This window comes from Zerene cesonia, chromosome 8 (genome assembly GCF_012273895.1).
Source record: "Zerene cesonia ecotype Mississippi chromosome 8, Zerene_cesonia_1.1, whole genome shotgun sequence".
Taxonomy (NCBI): Eukaryota; Metazoa; Arthropoda; class Insecta; order Lepidoptera; family Pieridae; genus Zerene; species Zerene cesonia.
The window spans coordinates 1,965,088-1,981,150 of NC_052109.1; the positions used below are offsets into that span (position 1 = coordinate 1,965,088).

Consider the following 16,063-nt stretch of genomic DNA (forward strand, 5'->3'; position numbering starts at 1 on the left):
CACTCCTTAAAAAAATGGTTGCCTGTAAAGTCGGTTTTACGGGCGAAGATTTTACGTGACAACGTCTTTTTCTTGGTAGAATATTTATTAATATGAATATTATTAAATTGCACAATAGGAACAAGGAATTGAATGAAAATAAGAATTGCACAAATTTTAACTATAGAAAATATATTTTGTTTACTAAAAAGACAGAGACAGAGACACAAACACGCAAGACAAAATGCGCCTAAATCTCTAGTGCTGCGCGCGCGGCGGACCGATCATAGTTCGGTGACTCATCGTAACGTTACCGGGCGGTACACTTTTTCATGAGTGCCTCCGAGCCGCAACCTAATTTAAGACGTTGTCACGTCAAAATGTTATGTAGAGTTTCTTGTTGCGATATGGATAAACAAAGGTAGGCGATAAAGTCGCGTCCGATAGCATGTCACAAGCAGTGTGCATCAGTACCAGGTGGCGGTCGCCTACAGCGGCGGGCACACTCCTCGTAGGAGCGGAAGTTGTTGGCGGTGCCCCCGCAGCCCGCGAACACAAACGCGACACAGTCCCCGCCAAGCGCGCTGTAGTACCAGCGGCGCTGCGCCCCCCCGCCCCGCGCGCACCCCGCGCCCGTCGACACCGCCTCTAGGCACGCGGCCTCTACCCGCGTCCCAGACACCACGTTAATAAACAAGCCACCTTTCACCTAACACTCTAACTATATCCGGCCTCCTTATTAACTGCAGTTAAATCAACTGATTATTTTTGCGCATATATAGTTTTGGAACAGAAGAGATTGGGACCAATTTATCCCACTAATTGAATAAGGTTATAAGCAAATTGTTATTAATTGTTACATATGAAAAAAATATAAGAATCATTTCTAGAACGGCTGATTGGGTTAAAATAAGAAAGAAAACTATTCTATTTTTGCAATTTCTATGAAGCATACTCATTGTGAAAATAAAGGTATAGCACTTAAGTTAGATGCAAATATTATCTACTAGTTTACTATTGCTCTCCAGAATCCAAGCATTCATCATATAGGTTTTTGACAGCATAAGCTTAGAGCGTATTATAAAATGTTGCAAATAGAACAAACCGGGTCCAGAATCCCCGCAGACCTCTATGCACTCCTCGTAAGAGGAGAAGCGGTTAGGTCCACCAAGGCAGCCGCCGTACGCGAAGGGCTGGCAGCTTCCCGTCGTCGCATCCCAATATACTTTCTCGATTGCATGTATACACGGTCCGGGATCAAGATAGGAATTGCACACATCTGCCAGGAGAATGAACGTTTAGTTGCAATTCTATAGATTTAAGAACTTCGGCAACCTAGTTTTTTTAGCATTGCCCTCGAGAAGCAAGGTCGGAAAAATAAGAAAATCACACCTTTATATAAGATAACGAAAGAATTCCGATACTTCTACCAAAACTAAAACCACATCCAGCTCCTAACAGTTAAAAGAGGCTCCTCTACAATTTCTTCAATCTCATTTCGGCTGTCTTCGCAGAGGACAAGAAAAAATAAGCTCTTATCTTAACTACTATCCAATATAACAAAAATACTTCTTAAACAATAGGAAAAACAAAATAAATCTCTAAATCGCCACATACAATGCAAATAGAGCCTTTGAGTTCCGGAAGTTCTATAACTAACAAATACCCTCAACACGTGTTACACTCGCTATCAATTGTCAGAAATAAGAAGAGTAGTGCGGGTGGCGAAGAACAGGAAAGAATGGCGTGCACATGAAGAGGCCCATACTCAACTCTGGGTTAAATCGAGCTGACAACGAAAGAAGAGTAGTATATGGCATACTTGAATACGACGATTTTATATCATGTAACAACTAATAGACAATGAGAAGATATGGAGTTGGTTTTATTTTAAAACAATACCTAAAAACTTAGGTATATCAAAAGTTTTATTGCTTTTTCCGACCGAGTAGCTCTTCCTTTCGATTCACTGCATATACATAATATAAACGATTCACCAATTACTATTATCCAACATTACTTAACCAAAAATTAGTATACGCACCTACTGAAGTATATGAAAAAGCGGAAATGAGATTATTTTACGAAACTTTGCACAAAGCTCATGAAAATTCAAGCATATATAGTTATGGATAATTTCAACACAAAAGTAGGATAAAAGAACACCAAAGATAACAAATTTCTTGGACATTTTGGGTTCGGTAAAAGAAGCCCTGAATATAATGTATCTATTACGAACACTTTTTTTAAGACTACCAGAATGCATTTGACTCTATTACTCACAACTCAATATGGGAGGATAATACATGGCACTTACTATAATATAATTAAAAACATATAAAAGATAGAGGTACATTCACATTGAAAATGACGTAAAACAACAAAACTTTTCATTGCCTCTTAGAAATGATTGCTGATGACATTAATAAAATTGGTATCATTTTACTCTCAAACTTGTACATACACGAAACAGGCACAAGAAAAAATCTAAATATGAGAAGATCGACGATGTCAAAGATGCAGTTGGAGACGGGTGGTAATCAAATGCAAAAAATAGAAAGCCATAGACAAAGTTGGAGGAGGTCTTATACATGTATGTTGAATATGATTTATTATGTTTCTCTTTCCATAATTCAGGGGTAATGCCAGAAAAGGACCAGGAAGATACCCGGTCATTTGATCGGCCAAGTGGCAGATCGCATTGTTCATTCCGAACTGCCACCGAGACAAACCGGAGTTGAGGACGAGACTTGCCCCGGGAGAACTAAGAACCGCGAGTTACTCCCCGTGACTTCACCATAAGGTACAGGTAGTTTCCTTTTAGAGCTTCGCGATTATTATGAAGAGATACATTTAATAATAGTGTATTAATTCCAGACACGCATATATAAGAACAGTATAAACGAAAGTGCTAAGCCGAAATACAGAAAAATTTTTAAGTTTATTATTTGATTATTACTCAAATAGCGAGAAGCGTCTCACCGAGTCCGCGGAAGGCGCCGCACTGCCGCTCGCATTCCTCCTCCGAGCGGTACGTGTTGCTGAAGCCGCACGCGCCCATGTCGCCGACCACACACGCTTGAGTGCGGTCGTCAAAGTAGTACGCAGACACATTGCGTCCGCACGGTGCTAGTGAAGTGGGCGTGCTGCACTGGTTCTGTGTATTGAGACATATTTTTAGTTCATGAAGCTTTTTCTATAGATTTTGTTCAGCGTCGTGAAAGTAACTGGTACTTTCAAATTTATTTATTTATAACAATATTCATACATACACATATTTTTAAAATTTACAATTTATAGCAATAACAATTTTGTTTATATAAAAAGTGTGCCTTACATTGTTAGTTATCCATATGTATTTCAGTGTTACCATTTTATTGATATGGAAATTAGGGTGACTTTTATTCGGCAAGGTTGGAAATATTATATTTTCAAATACTCTCTGAGTGTGTTGCAATCGAATGGTCTGAGTGTCATGTGAGTTTTTGGCTTGTTAGGTGATTTATGAAGGAATGATTGAAAATTTACAGATAATTTGTAATAATCTAGGACATGTGTCTTTTCGATATAACAGAATTAGGCTAGAACAATAAAAAAAAATAGTCAATCTTTATCTTGAAGCAATGTTAGATTTTCTAATTGTTGGTTACATTTTATTACAATATGCAGAGTATTCGGATTCTGCGACCATTAGATGTAAAAATTTGAATCTGTGCATCGCTAAAATTAATCTGCCACTAGCTTTTCTTTCAGCTGTTATTGCTATTAAAAATTATAAATATATAATTAAACAAACTGTTTACGTTACAATGCTTCTAAAAAGATAAAAAAGCAGATTAAAGCCGTTAAAATATGAGAAGAGGATTCGAATAGTTCGATTCATTTATTTAACCAATAGGAAAGTTTAAATTAAATCCTGCGAATCTAAAAAATGGGCCACAGATGTACGGCTCACTTTCATTAATACACAATACCATCCTGTCCTCGAAATAAACCAGATAGCAATGAGACATACTGGATTATTGAATCTTGATTCCAAAGATCCAGATATAGAAGCAGCCACGGTCGTAGTCGTGGTCGTGGTCGTGGTCGTTGTTGTGGTCGCGTTAGTGGTCGGAATGGCCGTGTGTGTGGTGGCTATGCAGCGGCTCTCGCACTCAGCTTGTGTCGCGAATCTGAATACAAAAATTATAATGTGGTCGTTCAAAAATTGTATATTACTTTTTTATTAAATCGAAAGTTGATCAAAATCACAGTACAAATATTGAGGTTTTCATCTTTTGGAGTTTAAAATTTATCTAATAAATTTAATATGACGTTATTTCGACATTTTTTCTTGTATAAGTTTAGTCTAAATTTTTTATTTGTATCTAGTCAAATTTTTACAAAGGTACATCTTTGTTTTATCGTATTTATGTACCGGATATACGTACTTTTATCGTTTAGACTTATTTTTTTTCTTAAAATATGGGATGAAAAATTAAATTAAATATTTTCTGTGGTCACAACAGTAAAATAACGAAAAGTTCTTCTCTTCTTTCCCAGTCTTACAAATAAAAAAAATGTTGACTATTGCATTAAAGTTACAAGTGAATTAAGGTTGAGCTGCTGCTAGTGAATTGAGTATTTTGTTTTGGAAATTTAAACTCTTATATTATTTAAGTTTAGTCCTATGTTGTTATTGAATAGCCAAGAATTTGTCATTATTGTTTTTGTGACAATTTAGTTTCATTTTATTTGGGAAATGCCCATATATAATTGAAAAATTAAACAATATTTAATTACATTGCAATACAGACCTATTTGCATTACCATTACATCCACTGTACAAAAACTGCAAGCACTGCTTCCTATACATATCGTAGTACCACATTAGCTCGTTGCCTAAACAGTTGCCCGGCTCGGCGCCTTGCTGGCATGGATCTAGATAAGCAATAGATATTTTATTATTGTACTTTATAGGAATTTCGAAGTATAGAAAGAATTTTGGTTCTAAAGAGACACACAAACCGAAAGAGTAAAAACAAGAGAGAGTAGCTTACAAATTAGTATACAAATTTATTCTTAGATAAGAAGACAAACAATAACAAACAAAATGCAGACCATTACAAAGGAGAAAAAAAGACATGAGACATTTTACCTAAATCATAATGCTGGTTGTTTATATGTTTATGGTTGTGAAATGGACCAGGCTCAGCATATGTCCAACCCAGATGGAAACGTTAGTTAAAGTAACTTAAGAAGATAAATCAGTATAAACAAAAAGTTAAAAAATTACATCAGTGATCGATTGTTTAATGAACAAAGCTGAAACACAAACCAGCATTGGGTCGGCAAACGCCCTCACACTCCTGCTCGGTCGAGAAGCGGTTGGGCCCTCCGGCGCAGCCGCTGTACGTGAACGGCAGGCAGCGGTCGCTCGCCTGGTCGTAGTATATCTTGGGCTGCTCCCCGCGGCACGGGCCCGGGTCCACGGGGTACCGGCACACGTCTAGTCACAAAAGCGAACATTGTTAACAGCCTAATAATATACGTTTATGTATACGGATACGACATAGCGAGATAGCTCGCTAGTCAATTTTGGTATCAATTTCTGTTCAATAGCGTGATTCATATATTAGCCCACATCTCGTCCTCTCTGCGGCGCTTGGAAACATATCAATTTATTCAACTCACTCTTTTCAGCCTTTTTCTTATTGCTAACCATAGGCGCCTCTTAAAACATAAAATTTTGGCTTGTCGTCGCTTAAAGGTCATCAAACTAGCGTAATAAATAATGGTATGATAAATAGTCAATGAACTGTTTCTTCAAATGACGGCAAAGCCAATAGTCAGACATACCGAGTCCCTGGAAGGTGCCACAGAAGCGCTCGCACTCCTCCTGAGAGTCCCACACGGCGACGTGGCGGCAAGCGCGGCCCGTCGCCGGGTTGCGGTGCGCCACGCAGCCCTCGCCCGGCTTCAGGTACCACACCTCGCCGGCCTCCTCGCACTCCTCCAGCTCTGGTAGCACCTCGCACTCGCTGCGTATGCTCTGAGGGAATATTTTTAGGCTAGCTTTCATTTGGCAAGGCAAAGTAGCACAAAAGGTGTTTTTCTAAGGCCTGACGATAAATGTATTACGAAATAAATTAATATCACAAAATTATAAAGCTACCGGTCTTCAGGTAGCAATTATTTTCAAAATATTGATTTTTACCGCTAAGGTCTATAAATTTTACGTGAATATAATCCTATATTTTTATGGCTAACATTTCATAATAAACATACCGGAGCAGCAGTGGTGGTGGTAGGTGCTGCGCCAGTCCTACAGCGACGCTCGCACTCATCTCGAGTTTCGAATCTGTGGCAATAAAAATGTTAAGGGGTTAGTTACTGTATAGCTTCCTATCATACACGTATAAAAATAAAGCGATAGGTTTTCCTAGATTTCTATAAGATATTTCCTCGATATTATAAATCTAGCCCTTTCCTCTAAGTATTCCATATAATCTATTTAGAATTTCAGACATAGCCACATTCTTAGGCTTGGCAAATAATTCTTGAATGCATAAAAGTATGGGTATAGTTGTATACACTAACTCACCTATTATCGTTGCCCTCGCAGCCACCATAAGTGAACTGGCTACAAGAATCAGACGCAGCGTCGTAGAACCACCGCATAAGAGAGCCGTCGCATGGACCCGACATCATTGGTAATTGGCAAACGTCTGCAATTAATTCAGAATAGTGTTAGAAAATATTTCTAGAAATAAATCATTAGAGGAAGAAAATGTAATTTTATATTGATAAGGTAAGACAGGTAAGGATAAGTGACCAATATAAGTTGAACCACTTATAAGCTACCCATACATGTTACCGGGGGATAAAAAAAAATATTTTCGAATAAGACGAGGAGCCAAAGAGGTCTTTAGAAATGAGATAAACAATTAACGAGATATGCGTATCTATAGTCGTAATTTTTTTTATACTTCTTCGAAAATCTACTAGGCACAATATTTTATAGGCCACGTGAGCGAAGCCGCGCGAAATCTTGGAAACAATAGAATAGAATAGGACGAACGAATAAAGAATATCTTCATGATCAGCCCATGATCTGACCATTTGCGAGTTGGCACCTGCCACATGTCATGGAACCTTTGATTCTTAAACATGCCGGTTTCCTCACGATTTTCTCCTTCACCGTTTCGGTATACACATCTTCATAATGGCAATGTGGATAATGCGCAAATAAATTGAAAAAACAACTTATTTCCTGCACGTTTGCCTCGTTTCAAACCTCTGACTTTTCGATTAAAGTCTCTATATATTCTTCTGAGCCTTCACTGCACTGGTATATCCTAGCGTTTACTAATTCCATACTGCATGCAGTACATTTACATCCTCTCTAATTCAAGGATAGTAATACTGATGACGTAAGAAATTAATTAGCATCGTTACTTCATATATAGTATACGCGGGCGGAATTTAAGATTGACAATATCTTGCCTTGAGTTAATGCCCTCTTTCCAATATTAAGACTAGTCAATTTCACTCTTGTTACAGTACCTTGCGTAGTCGCGCAGTAGTATTGGCAGTACTCGAGGCTGGGGAAGTTGTTGCGGTTGCCGCCGCAGCCGCCGTACTGGAAGGGCAGGCAGGCGCCGCGCGACGCCGAGTAGCCCCAGCGCTGCTCCAGCTGCGTGCACGGGCCCGGGTCCAGCTCCAGGAAACAGAAATCTGGACGAAAGCAATCATTTAGTGTACTTGTAACATTACCTCACGGCCTCATTGCAAAACAGAGAGACAAGTCGTGAGAAGTCAAGAATATTACCAGACTGATGAATGGCAGGTTGTACGGTAGTGGTGAGGATCTGCTCTGAGCAGCGGTTCTCGCACTCCCACTCGCTGGCGAAGTTGTTAGCGTTGCCTCCGCATCCGCCGTAGTAGAATTGACGACACCTATGATTAAAGACAACTCTCATATAAACATATGAAAATAAATGAAATTAAGTTTATAAATACCACAGTATTTATTGGGTAGAATGCTGAAATGCTAAACGTTGAGTAATTAATCGACATATATGCGCAATACATATTGCTCTGCTCTTTGTATAAATAATAAAGGAAATTAGTTGAAACACGGTTGTACTTTTGAATATAATAATCCTACTAAAGTCTGATTGAAATACTCAGCTAAGCTTATATTTAAATGTACATTTAAACTATTAGAATTATTACCTTCTCTTGGAAGTATCGAAGAACCAACGTTGAGTGTAATCCGCGCATTCACCAGTGAGAGCGGGTAGTGTGCATATTTCTTGTACTAGAAATGAAAAAAAAAACACTTAACACATTTATAAATAATGACTAAGCTATAGTTACTATATACTATATATTTATTATATTAGTATGCGAAGTAAAGAAGATTTAAAGAGGACATAACGAGTGATTGTTAACTATGTACTGCATTCCGACATTTACCAAGCAACTCTATTTACAAGTAAAAGCAAACCAAGGCCCAAAAGCGCACTAATTATTATTTCTTTACATACACAGTTGTATAATATTAATAAGATTACAAATTATACAGCTAACATTTTTTAAAACTGTGCATAAGTCATGCTTTCACTACTTAATTCATTCTTCAATTCTGCGCCGATACATGATTTGATGTGTCCCAGATGGGATAGGTGAGATATGTAAGAGGATTTAGAGTTAACGATACAATGATAACTTTAGAAGTAGGTTTGGTCTATGCCGTAAATAGATAAATAAATCTCGGATATATCAACATGAAAAAATAGAATATGATGCTGACTGCAGTCTCCCCGTGACCACACTCGCTGTAAAGTGTTCGAAACGTCAGGTTATAATATAATGAATAAATCGCGTTTAAAAGTCTTTAATTCCTAAATGTATAATAATACTCGCGTAAAATCAAACACAAGAAAATACTATATATGAATAGAATGACTATATGTGAATAGAAAATAGAATATGATCGTGGGACAAGATTCCTTCGAGGCCTTTCAATAATTAGTACTTAAAGTCGTTTAGAAATTGCGTTACAATTACCAATTATACAAGTATAAACAGAAAATATCATACCTTTACGTACCAAGAATTACTGAAAAATATTAAATTCAAAAATCCAATTAACGTTCTGGTGTGGCGAATCAAAAAAAGAAATAGTATCATGTAACTCAATACATTTTTCACGTTATACGTTCTGATTTTCCACCTAAACTTTTTTAACTATTCGTAGAGTTCAGTTAATTATTAGGCAGGGATAGCGCGAATGTTAACAGTACTCGCTTTACTGCATAGATGTAATTACCATAAGCACTCGGGCAGGCTTCAGAACAGGCCTGCTCTGAGTCAAAACGGTTGTCGTTGCCGCCGCAGCCCGAGTAATAGAAGGGCACGCATCTGTTCTCCGACACACTGAATAACCACGACGGTTGCTTCTTCGAGCAGTTGCCGGCGTCTTGTGCCAGTGAGCATGCGACTGTGTGTAAGGAGGGTTAATACTACCAGATACCACACAAACGGAAGGATTAGTTATAGGAATAATAAGCATTAAAAACACCAACACAATGAAAGATTAGTTTACACTTAGTATTCAGAATTTTTTATTATTGAGACACCAATAACACCAAGCAAAACAAAGATAAATTGAAATATCGACGAACAAAACTGTCACTAAGATAAGACGTATTCTTTTTCAAGTGACCTAGGAAAATTTTGTGGATTAAAAAGAGACAGAGATGCATGCAAGAAGAAAAGGTGGGGGTGTAATTAGTCCATAGTCTCACTCTGTGGAGCGCCGGGCGGGTTGCAGCGCTGCAGGCAGGCTGCCTCGGAGCCGAAGCGGTTGGCGTTGCCCTCGCAGCCGCCCCAGATAAACTGCGAGCAGCGCCGCGTGCTCGGCTCGTAGCCCCAGCGCAGGAAGTTACCCGCGCACGAGCCGCGGGAGATTTCGAGGTTGCATTGGTCTTATGAAAATAACATACGATAAGAAACAACGAAGCTATGCATGGTGTAAATTTTATGCAAGTACAGTTGTAAAAATTGTGTAATAACACTACATGCAACGACGATGGAGAACTTTAAGCATGTTATTCAGACTAATATTTTAATATATGAGAAAGATGTTCTGTTGGATTTTATTATTAATTATTTTTAATATTCATATATTACCCTCAGTCTTCTCAGGTTCACAATGTTGTTGACAAAGCTCCAGCGATTCGAAATTGTTGGCATTGCCGAGGCAACCGCCGAAAACGAACTGCGAGCATTGCTCTCGCGCAGAGTCGTAGTACCAGCGCACGAAATAGCCTTGGCAACCACCCTTCACCTTGGGTAAGTTGCACGCGTCTGTAAATTAATCCTAATTTTAGCTAACTATTGAAAAAATAACCATATGAGCTTCAATATGCAAATGTAAAAATTTAGTTCAGAGGAATGTTTAATCTCTCGAAACCGATTCTAAAGATTTTTTTTTTCAGTAAATAATATTATTAAAATAATCTACTTGATTTTTGTATATCTGTTTGTTAGAGGTATGCGTTATGTTATAAAAAAATATTTCTATGATCAAAAAAAGCAAAGTGTTCAGGATGAGTTTGATAATATGTCATGTGTAGAATTCGAAGATAACAATATAATTAATTTAAATTTATTAATTGGAACATTGACGTGCCAATATCTAAAATAGTAGTAAGTACCTTTGGGCGATGGGTGCACACACACAGCCTCGCACTCATCCTGACTGTTGAACCGGTTTCCATTGCCCTCGCATCCTCCATACCAGAAGCGAAGACAGTCACCGTACGTCATGTCATAATAATACTGCACAGAGAAGTTCCTGCACGTACCGCGGTCGTTCGCCAGAGAGCATGCAGCTGCGACACACATAATGTATTTTATATCTTAGCTTTAGCAGTCAAATAGTTTATTCTAGAATAGATTTCCTAAAATATCGTTTAAATAATAGTTGAATAATTCTTTTGACTATTCTATAATTGCTCAATTAAACACAAAAATAAAATAAAAGTAATTTTTTTCAACAAAAAGTCACCGACGCCCCTGGGTGCTTCAAAAAAAAAAAAAAATACAGCTTATCCTATCCTATCCTATCCTATCCTTTCTATCCTACAAATATTATAAATGCGAAAGCTTGTAAGGATGTGTGTGTTTGTTACTCTCTCTCTCGTAAAAACTACTGAACCGATTGCAATGAAATTTGGTACGTAGACAGATGGACAACTGGAATAACATACAGGCAACTCTTTATCCCAATATTTCTACGGGACTACAAAGCAAAATTCTTATGGAAAAACTTGGAAATGATTATTTAAAACACCATCCTACCTTGTTTATTTTCAGGAGCATCAGTACAATTGAGGAACTTCTCGCCAGCTGCTTCGGTGACTCCGTCAGGGCAGCATCCGTATTTACTGGTTGAACAATCACAGCCTGCGCCATTGGGTCCCTTAGCTGGAGTAACTTCGTCCCCACAGCATCCATATTTGGACTGAGCGCACGAACAGTCCTGTAGGTTGGGTCCAGTAGCTATTGTAACTCCGTCGGGACAACAACCAAATTGGTAAGTGTGACAGCCGCATCCTTCAAATTCAGGACCCTGAGCTGGTGTGTGCCTATGAAATATTAAAAACGTTTTATTTGTTTTCTGCAACATATGGCTTACTATCACTATTACCACTCATCTAGTCAATTGTTAATACTTGAAGGGCTTTTCTATGCGGCGTAAAATTTTCTCCGTAGAAAAATTGTTCGCAAAAGAATATTAATCACGAGGTACGAAATCGAAATTAGGGATTTCTGATAGTCTTAGAATATCTGATAGATCAATGAAAAGAAAAAAAACGTTTGAAATAATTTAGACTACATGCGCTTCTATTAATTGGTAACTCGTCCATAAAGATATTTAATCAATTATTTGGAACCCAACAGCTCTATGTCCCAAAAAAGGTTAAAATTACAAAATAATGATATACAATAATAATATTATATATTTTATATTGTAAATAGTTAAATTAGACTCTTATATATTACCGATCTGGACAGCATCCGTGTTCGGTGTATTTACATCCACATCCCTCGTTGTTGGGTCCTCGAGCTATCGTCTTGTTGTCTGGACAGCAACCAAAGTGTGCGTACACGCAGCCACAACCTAGGAATAATAACACATTTTTGGTACAAACGCAAATTTACCATAAATGTTTTTTCTTCCGCGAGAGTCAAAAATAGAAATGAAAAGATAAAGTAAAATAAAGTAAAATTGATAATAAAGTTACTACTCAATTATTTTGATGGAAAGTAGAAACGTGTGCATATTTATGTTACCTTCAAAGTGTGGTCCTTCAGCAGGTTTGTAATTGTCCGGACAGCATCCAAACGCAGTCTGCAGACAGCAGCCCTGTTGCTCTGGTCCATGGGCTGGGGTCTCGCCATCAGGACAACAGCCATACGCCGAAGTGTTGCATGACATTACACAACCTTCCAGGTTCGGTCCTTGAGCTTTTGAAAAAATTGTTTATGATTTTGATATTAACATGCTTATGATTTTGTTTATGTTTGTTTATTATTTTTATATTAACGATATGATTAATTTTGATTTTAACATCAATTGGATCAAGACTACATTGAAATGTAATACGCGAACGTTAATCACCTGTGCCAATACCATCAGGGCAGCAGCCAAATTCACTAATACTGCAAGGACATCCTTCTCCATTTGGTCCAGACGCATCTGTCTCGTTGTCATAGCAACAACCAAACTTGGTATTCTCACAACCTTCAGATATAGGTATTTGTGAGACGGTTGTGGCAGGTTCTGTTTCGGGGCAACCTTCTTTATTTTTACCTTTGGCAGTTTCGTTATCCTTACAACATCCAAATCTACAAAATGTTTGAAAAAATTAATACTGAATAGATATTGAGCATGAGAGTTTATTACATTTATTTATGAATTTCTTTTGTTATACGTAGGTGACATAGCTCCTTTTTTTGTTAGTGACACTGGCAAGATCGTACCTAGTAGATTTGCATGCTGGTTCTGGGGGTGGACATCCTTCTTGGTCGTTTCCTTGAGCTGCGGTAATATTATCAGACTTGCAACATCCGTATAACGTTTGGTTGCAGGGCATGATGGGACAGCCTTTATTGTTAGCGCCTTGTGCTGGGGAGACACTATCAGAACAGCATCCATATTTAGTTTCTTGACAAGTTTGTGGGTTTGGACAGCCTGGAATAAAATATCAATATATCTTATATTAGCTTATAATTCAAATAAATTAATTGATCCTGAAATGAATTGGCTGCAATAAGCTGTGATTAAATTTGCACTCAAAATGTAGAACTGTATTGTTGTACAATATTAAGACATTGAACAGGACAAGATGAATGAAGATGAATATGAAGTTTTAAACCTTCATCGAAAGGTCCGGTAGCAGGTGATTTTCTATCTGGACAGCATCCAAATTTGCTTCTAACGCATTTAGCAACTTTCTTCCTTGGTCTGCACTTAGGTTTTTTCGTGTAGACTTCAACGGTGGAGGTCCAATCCCATGAAGCTAAAATATAAGTAAATTGTTATGTTTAAATGAACTTGCGACGAGTGGATGGAGTCTAGTTTATCACTGAGGTATGTTGAGAAACTTCAACAGATTGCTACAATGTTTTTTTTTAATTCTCTCAGAATTTTATAGTACGTACTTATATAAAAAATACTTTTCATATCGGTTTCCGAAGCTTCTTCAAGTACTTGTATAACCAAAAAAAAGAGTAGAAAACAATTATGTTTGCTTTTACAAATCCGAGTTTAGAATATTGAGGTATAAAATTGATCGACTTACTAGTGCCTCCTGCGAGGGTGCTTTGTTCACCTTCAGTGGTTGATCCACTTTCTGCCGTGGTCTCGGTGCTACCTGCATAAGTTTATATGTTAGTATTTAATGTTAGTAGGTAGTGCTATATCCCTACCGTGCGAGACTGTGGACGAAAATATGGTCTGATTATGATGAGAATGTATACAGCTGGAATTCTTTATTTAACACTGTAATAAATATAAAATATTTTAAAGGAAAACGATTTACTTACTGTAAATATATATTCTTAGTTTTTCTTTGAAAAAATAATCATAAAGTCATTGACTACTATCTATACTTCAGTATATTGCCGGATTTAGGGTGATTATTTACTTAATTATTTAATTTCATAGATATGTAATAAAAGGTAGTAATATACAGACACCATACTAGTGATATTAGACTAACCTGTTTCTCCAGAAACTGTACTGCCCTCGGTAGTAGAAACTTCAGTCGTTGAAATTCCTTCACTGGTACTCTCAGTGCTACCTATTCAACCAATATTATGATATTATATTTAAATCAAATGATCATAGCCTACGTACACCCCACGTAGGGGGTGATATACCCGTGTTTCACTGATTGATATTTTTATGGACAGACAGTCACCAGTCTTCTGTGTCCTGTCAGACCGAGACTTTTTCTTTGGGAGTCCTTACCGGGAATTGAACCCCTGAGCCCTCGATATACACTCACCTATTAACCACGGTACCATGGAAGCGATCAAATGATTTAGGAGAAGGAATAATTTTTGCGAAACTTTGAAATAGTTCTATCGAAAATTGTTAAGTAAATAATAAGAACCTATGTATACGATACGAAGCAGGTTAGATATTTGAAAACTACAAAATCTTTGCTTCAATAAAAAATATAAAGTATCTACGTGATATAAAGAAAGTAGGTATTATTGAAAAAAATCATCTAACCAGTTGCTTCAGAAGTTTCTTCTGATGCAGAAACTTCAGTTGTTGACCCTTCGCTTGTAGCCTCTGTGGTGCCTGTGGTAAATAAATGCACATATTATACGAAAACAATATTAGAAACTCTGCAAAAATTTGTTAGGAGCGGATCAGGCAGGGATATTGGAAAATTGGAAGACTTTTTGCATTTATTTGTTACGGGTTTTTATACGATTCGTTTTAAATTACAGCAACGTAACAATAATGTAATAAAAGGTCTAATTTTTAAATGAATTAAATAATTTTGACAACTTACCAGTTGCTTCAGAAGTGGACATTTCAGATGTAGAACTATCTGTGCTTTCCGTACCGCCTGTTAAGAAAAACGTATAAAATATAAGTAAAACATTTTTTACTATATTAATTGATGCCTCATAATATATATTCTGCTTCATATTTTAGTTAGCTGAATGAAACAAAAATCTGCTTTATTAGCTAAGGTAGATAATATTGATATTATATATAAAAGAAACTACTTATAACTTTAAAGATTTTTTAGGTTGAGCGCTGTTTTTATTACGTAATATTATACAAGGTGCTTTGGAGTTAAGCTGCCGAGTGCCGAGTCATCCGAAAGCAAATTTTAGCTTAATTTTAATGTTAGACTCCTAGTCACTAGTTCAAATTTAATTTATATGTGGATGATTTTTTATAATAATGTTTAAGATTGATTTCCTTATGATAGGATTTTAAATAAATAACTTTGCTTACTTTCTGTAGTACTTTCCGAAGCTTCAGTAGAACCTGATACAGTACTTTCGGTTGAAACGATTTCAGTCGCTGTCGTACTTGAATCGCTAGATTCTGTAGTGCTAGACTCGGTCGTTCCTTCCAAATCAGTGACTGTTGATCCACTTTCTGTTGTTTCAGCTGATATCGTTGAGACCGTAGATCCCTCTTCCGCTGTTGAACCCTCTGTAAGCCCACTTTCTTGGGTAGATACCTCTGTGGATCCGCTTTCTGTTGTAGATGGTTCTGTAGATCCACCTTCAGTTGATGAACTCTCTGTTGATCCACTTCCTGCTGTTGAACTCTCCGTGGTTGAAATGTCTGTTGTTGCGCTTTCTGGTGTTGCGCTTTCTGTTGTTGCACTTTCTGTTGTTGCGCTTTCTGTTGTTGTGCTTTCTGTTGTTGCGCTTTCTGTTGTTGAAGTTTCAGTAGCACTGTCGGTTGTTGAACTATCTGATGAACTTTCTGTTGTTGAAGCTACATAATAAAGAATATCCAAATGTAAGTCAAATTGCGATCTGT

The 16,063-nt window shown here is 37.3% G+C and overlaps 1 protein-coding gene across 3 annotated transcripts in view; it reads right to left on the bottom strand.

Annotated features, from left to right (window-relative positions):
* Nucleotides 1-16,063, bottom strand: part of LOC119828388 (papilin) — a 75,302-nt gene that overhangs the window by 9,144 nt on the left and 50,095 nt on the right. For 2 of the 3 annotated variants that reach the window (XM_038350517.1, XM_038350514.1), the window contains exons 23-48: nt 15,524-16,018; nt 15,069-15,125; nt 14,780-14,851; nt 14,262-14,342; nt 13,842-13,913; nt 13,416-13,559; nt 13,021-13,231; nt 12,659-12,885; nt 12,331-12,504; nt 12,040-12,157; nt 11,335-11,621; nt 10,689-10,865; nt 10,162-10,338; nt 9,777-9,956; nt 9,299-9,469; nt 8,200-8,284; nt 7,793-7,920; nt 7,528-7,698; nt 6,566-6,689; nt 6,250-6,322; nt 5,821-6,013; nt 5,300-5,470; nt 4,779-4,902; nt 3,995-4,154; nt 2,962-3,136; nt 1,085-1,258 (exon numbers count right to left, since the gene is read on the bottom strand). In XM_038350517.1, coding sequence (XP_038206445.1) covers nt 1,085-1,258; nt 2,962-3,136; nt 3,995-4,154; nt 4,779-4,902; nt 5,300-5,470; nt 5,821-6,013; nt 6,250-6,322; nt 6,566-6,689; nt 7,528-7,698; nt 7,793-7,920; nt 8,200-8,284; nt 9,299-9,469; nt 9,777-9,956; nt 10,162-10,338; nt 10,689-10,865; nt 11,335-11,621; nt 12,040-12,157; nt 12,331-12,504; nt 12,659-12,885; nt 13,021-13,231; nt 13,416-13,559; nt 13,842-13,913; nt 14,262-14,342; nt 14,780-14,851; nt 15,069-15,125; nt 15,524-16,018 — 4,221 coding nt within the window. The remainder of the gene's footprint in view (nt 1-1,084; nt 1,259-2,961; nt 3,137-3,994; nt 4,155-4,778; nt 4,903-5,299; nt 5,471-5,820; nt 6,014-6,249; nt 6,323-6,565; nt 6,690-7,527; nt 7,699-7,792; nt 7,921-8,199; nt 8,285-9,298; nt 9,470-9,776; nt 9,957-10,161; nt 10,339-10,688; nt 10,866-11,334; nt 11,622-12,039; nt 12,158-12,330; nt 12,505-12,658; nt 12,886-13,020; nt 13,232-13,415; nt 13,560-13,841; nt 13,914-14,261; nt 14,343-14,779; nt 14,852-15,068; nt 15,126-15,523; nt 16,019-16,063) is intronic. The other variant, XM_038350515.1, reaches the window with a different exon arrangement.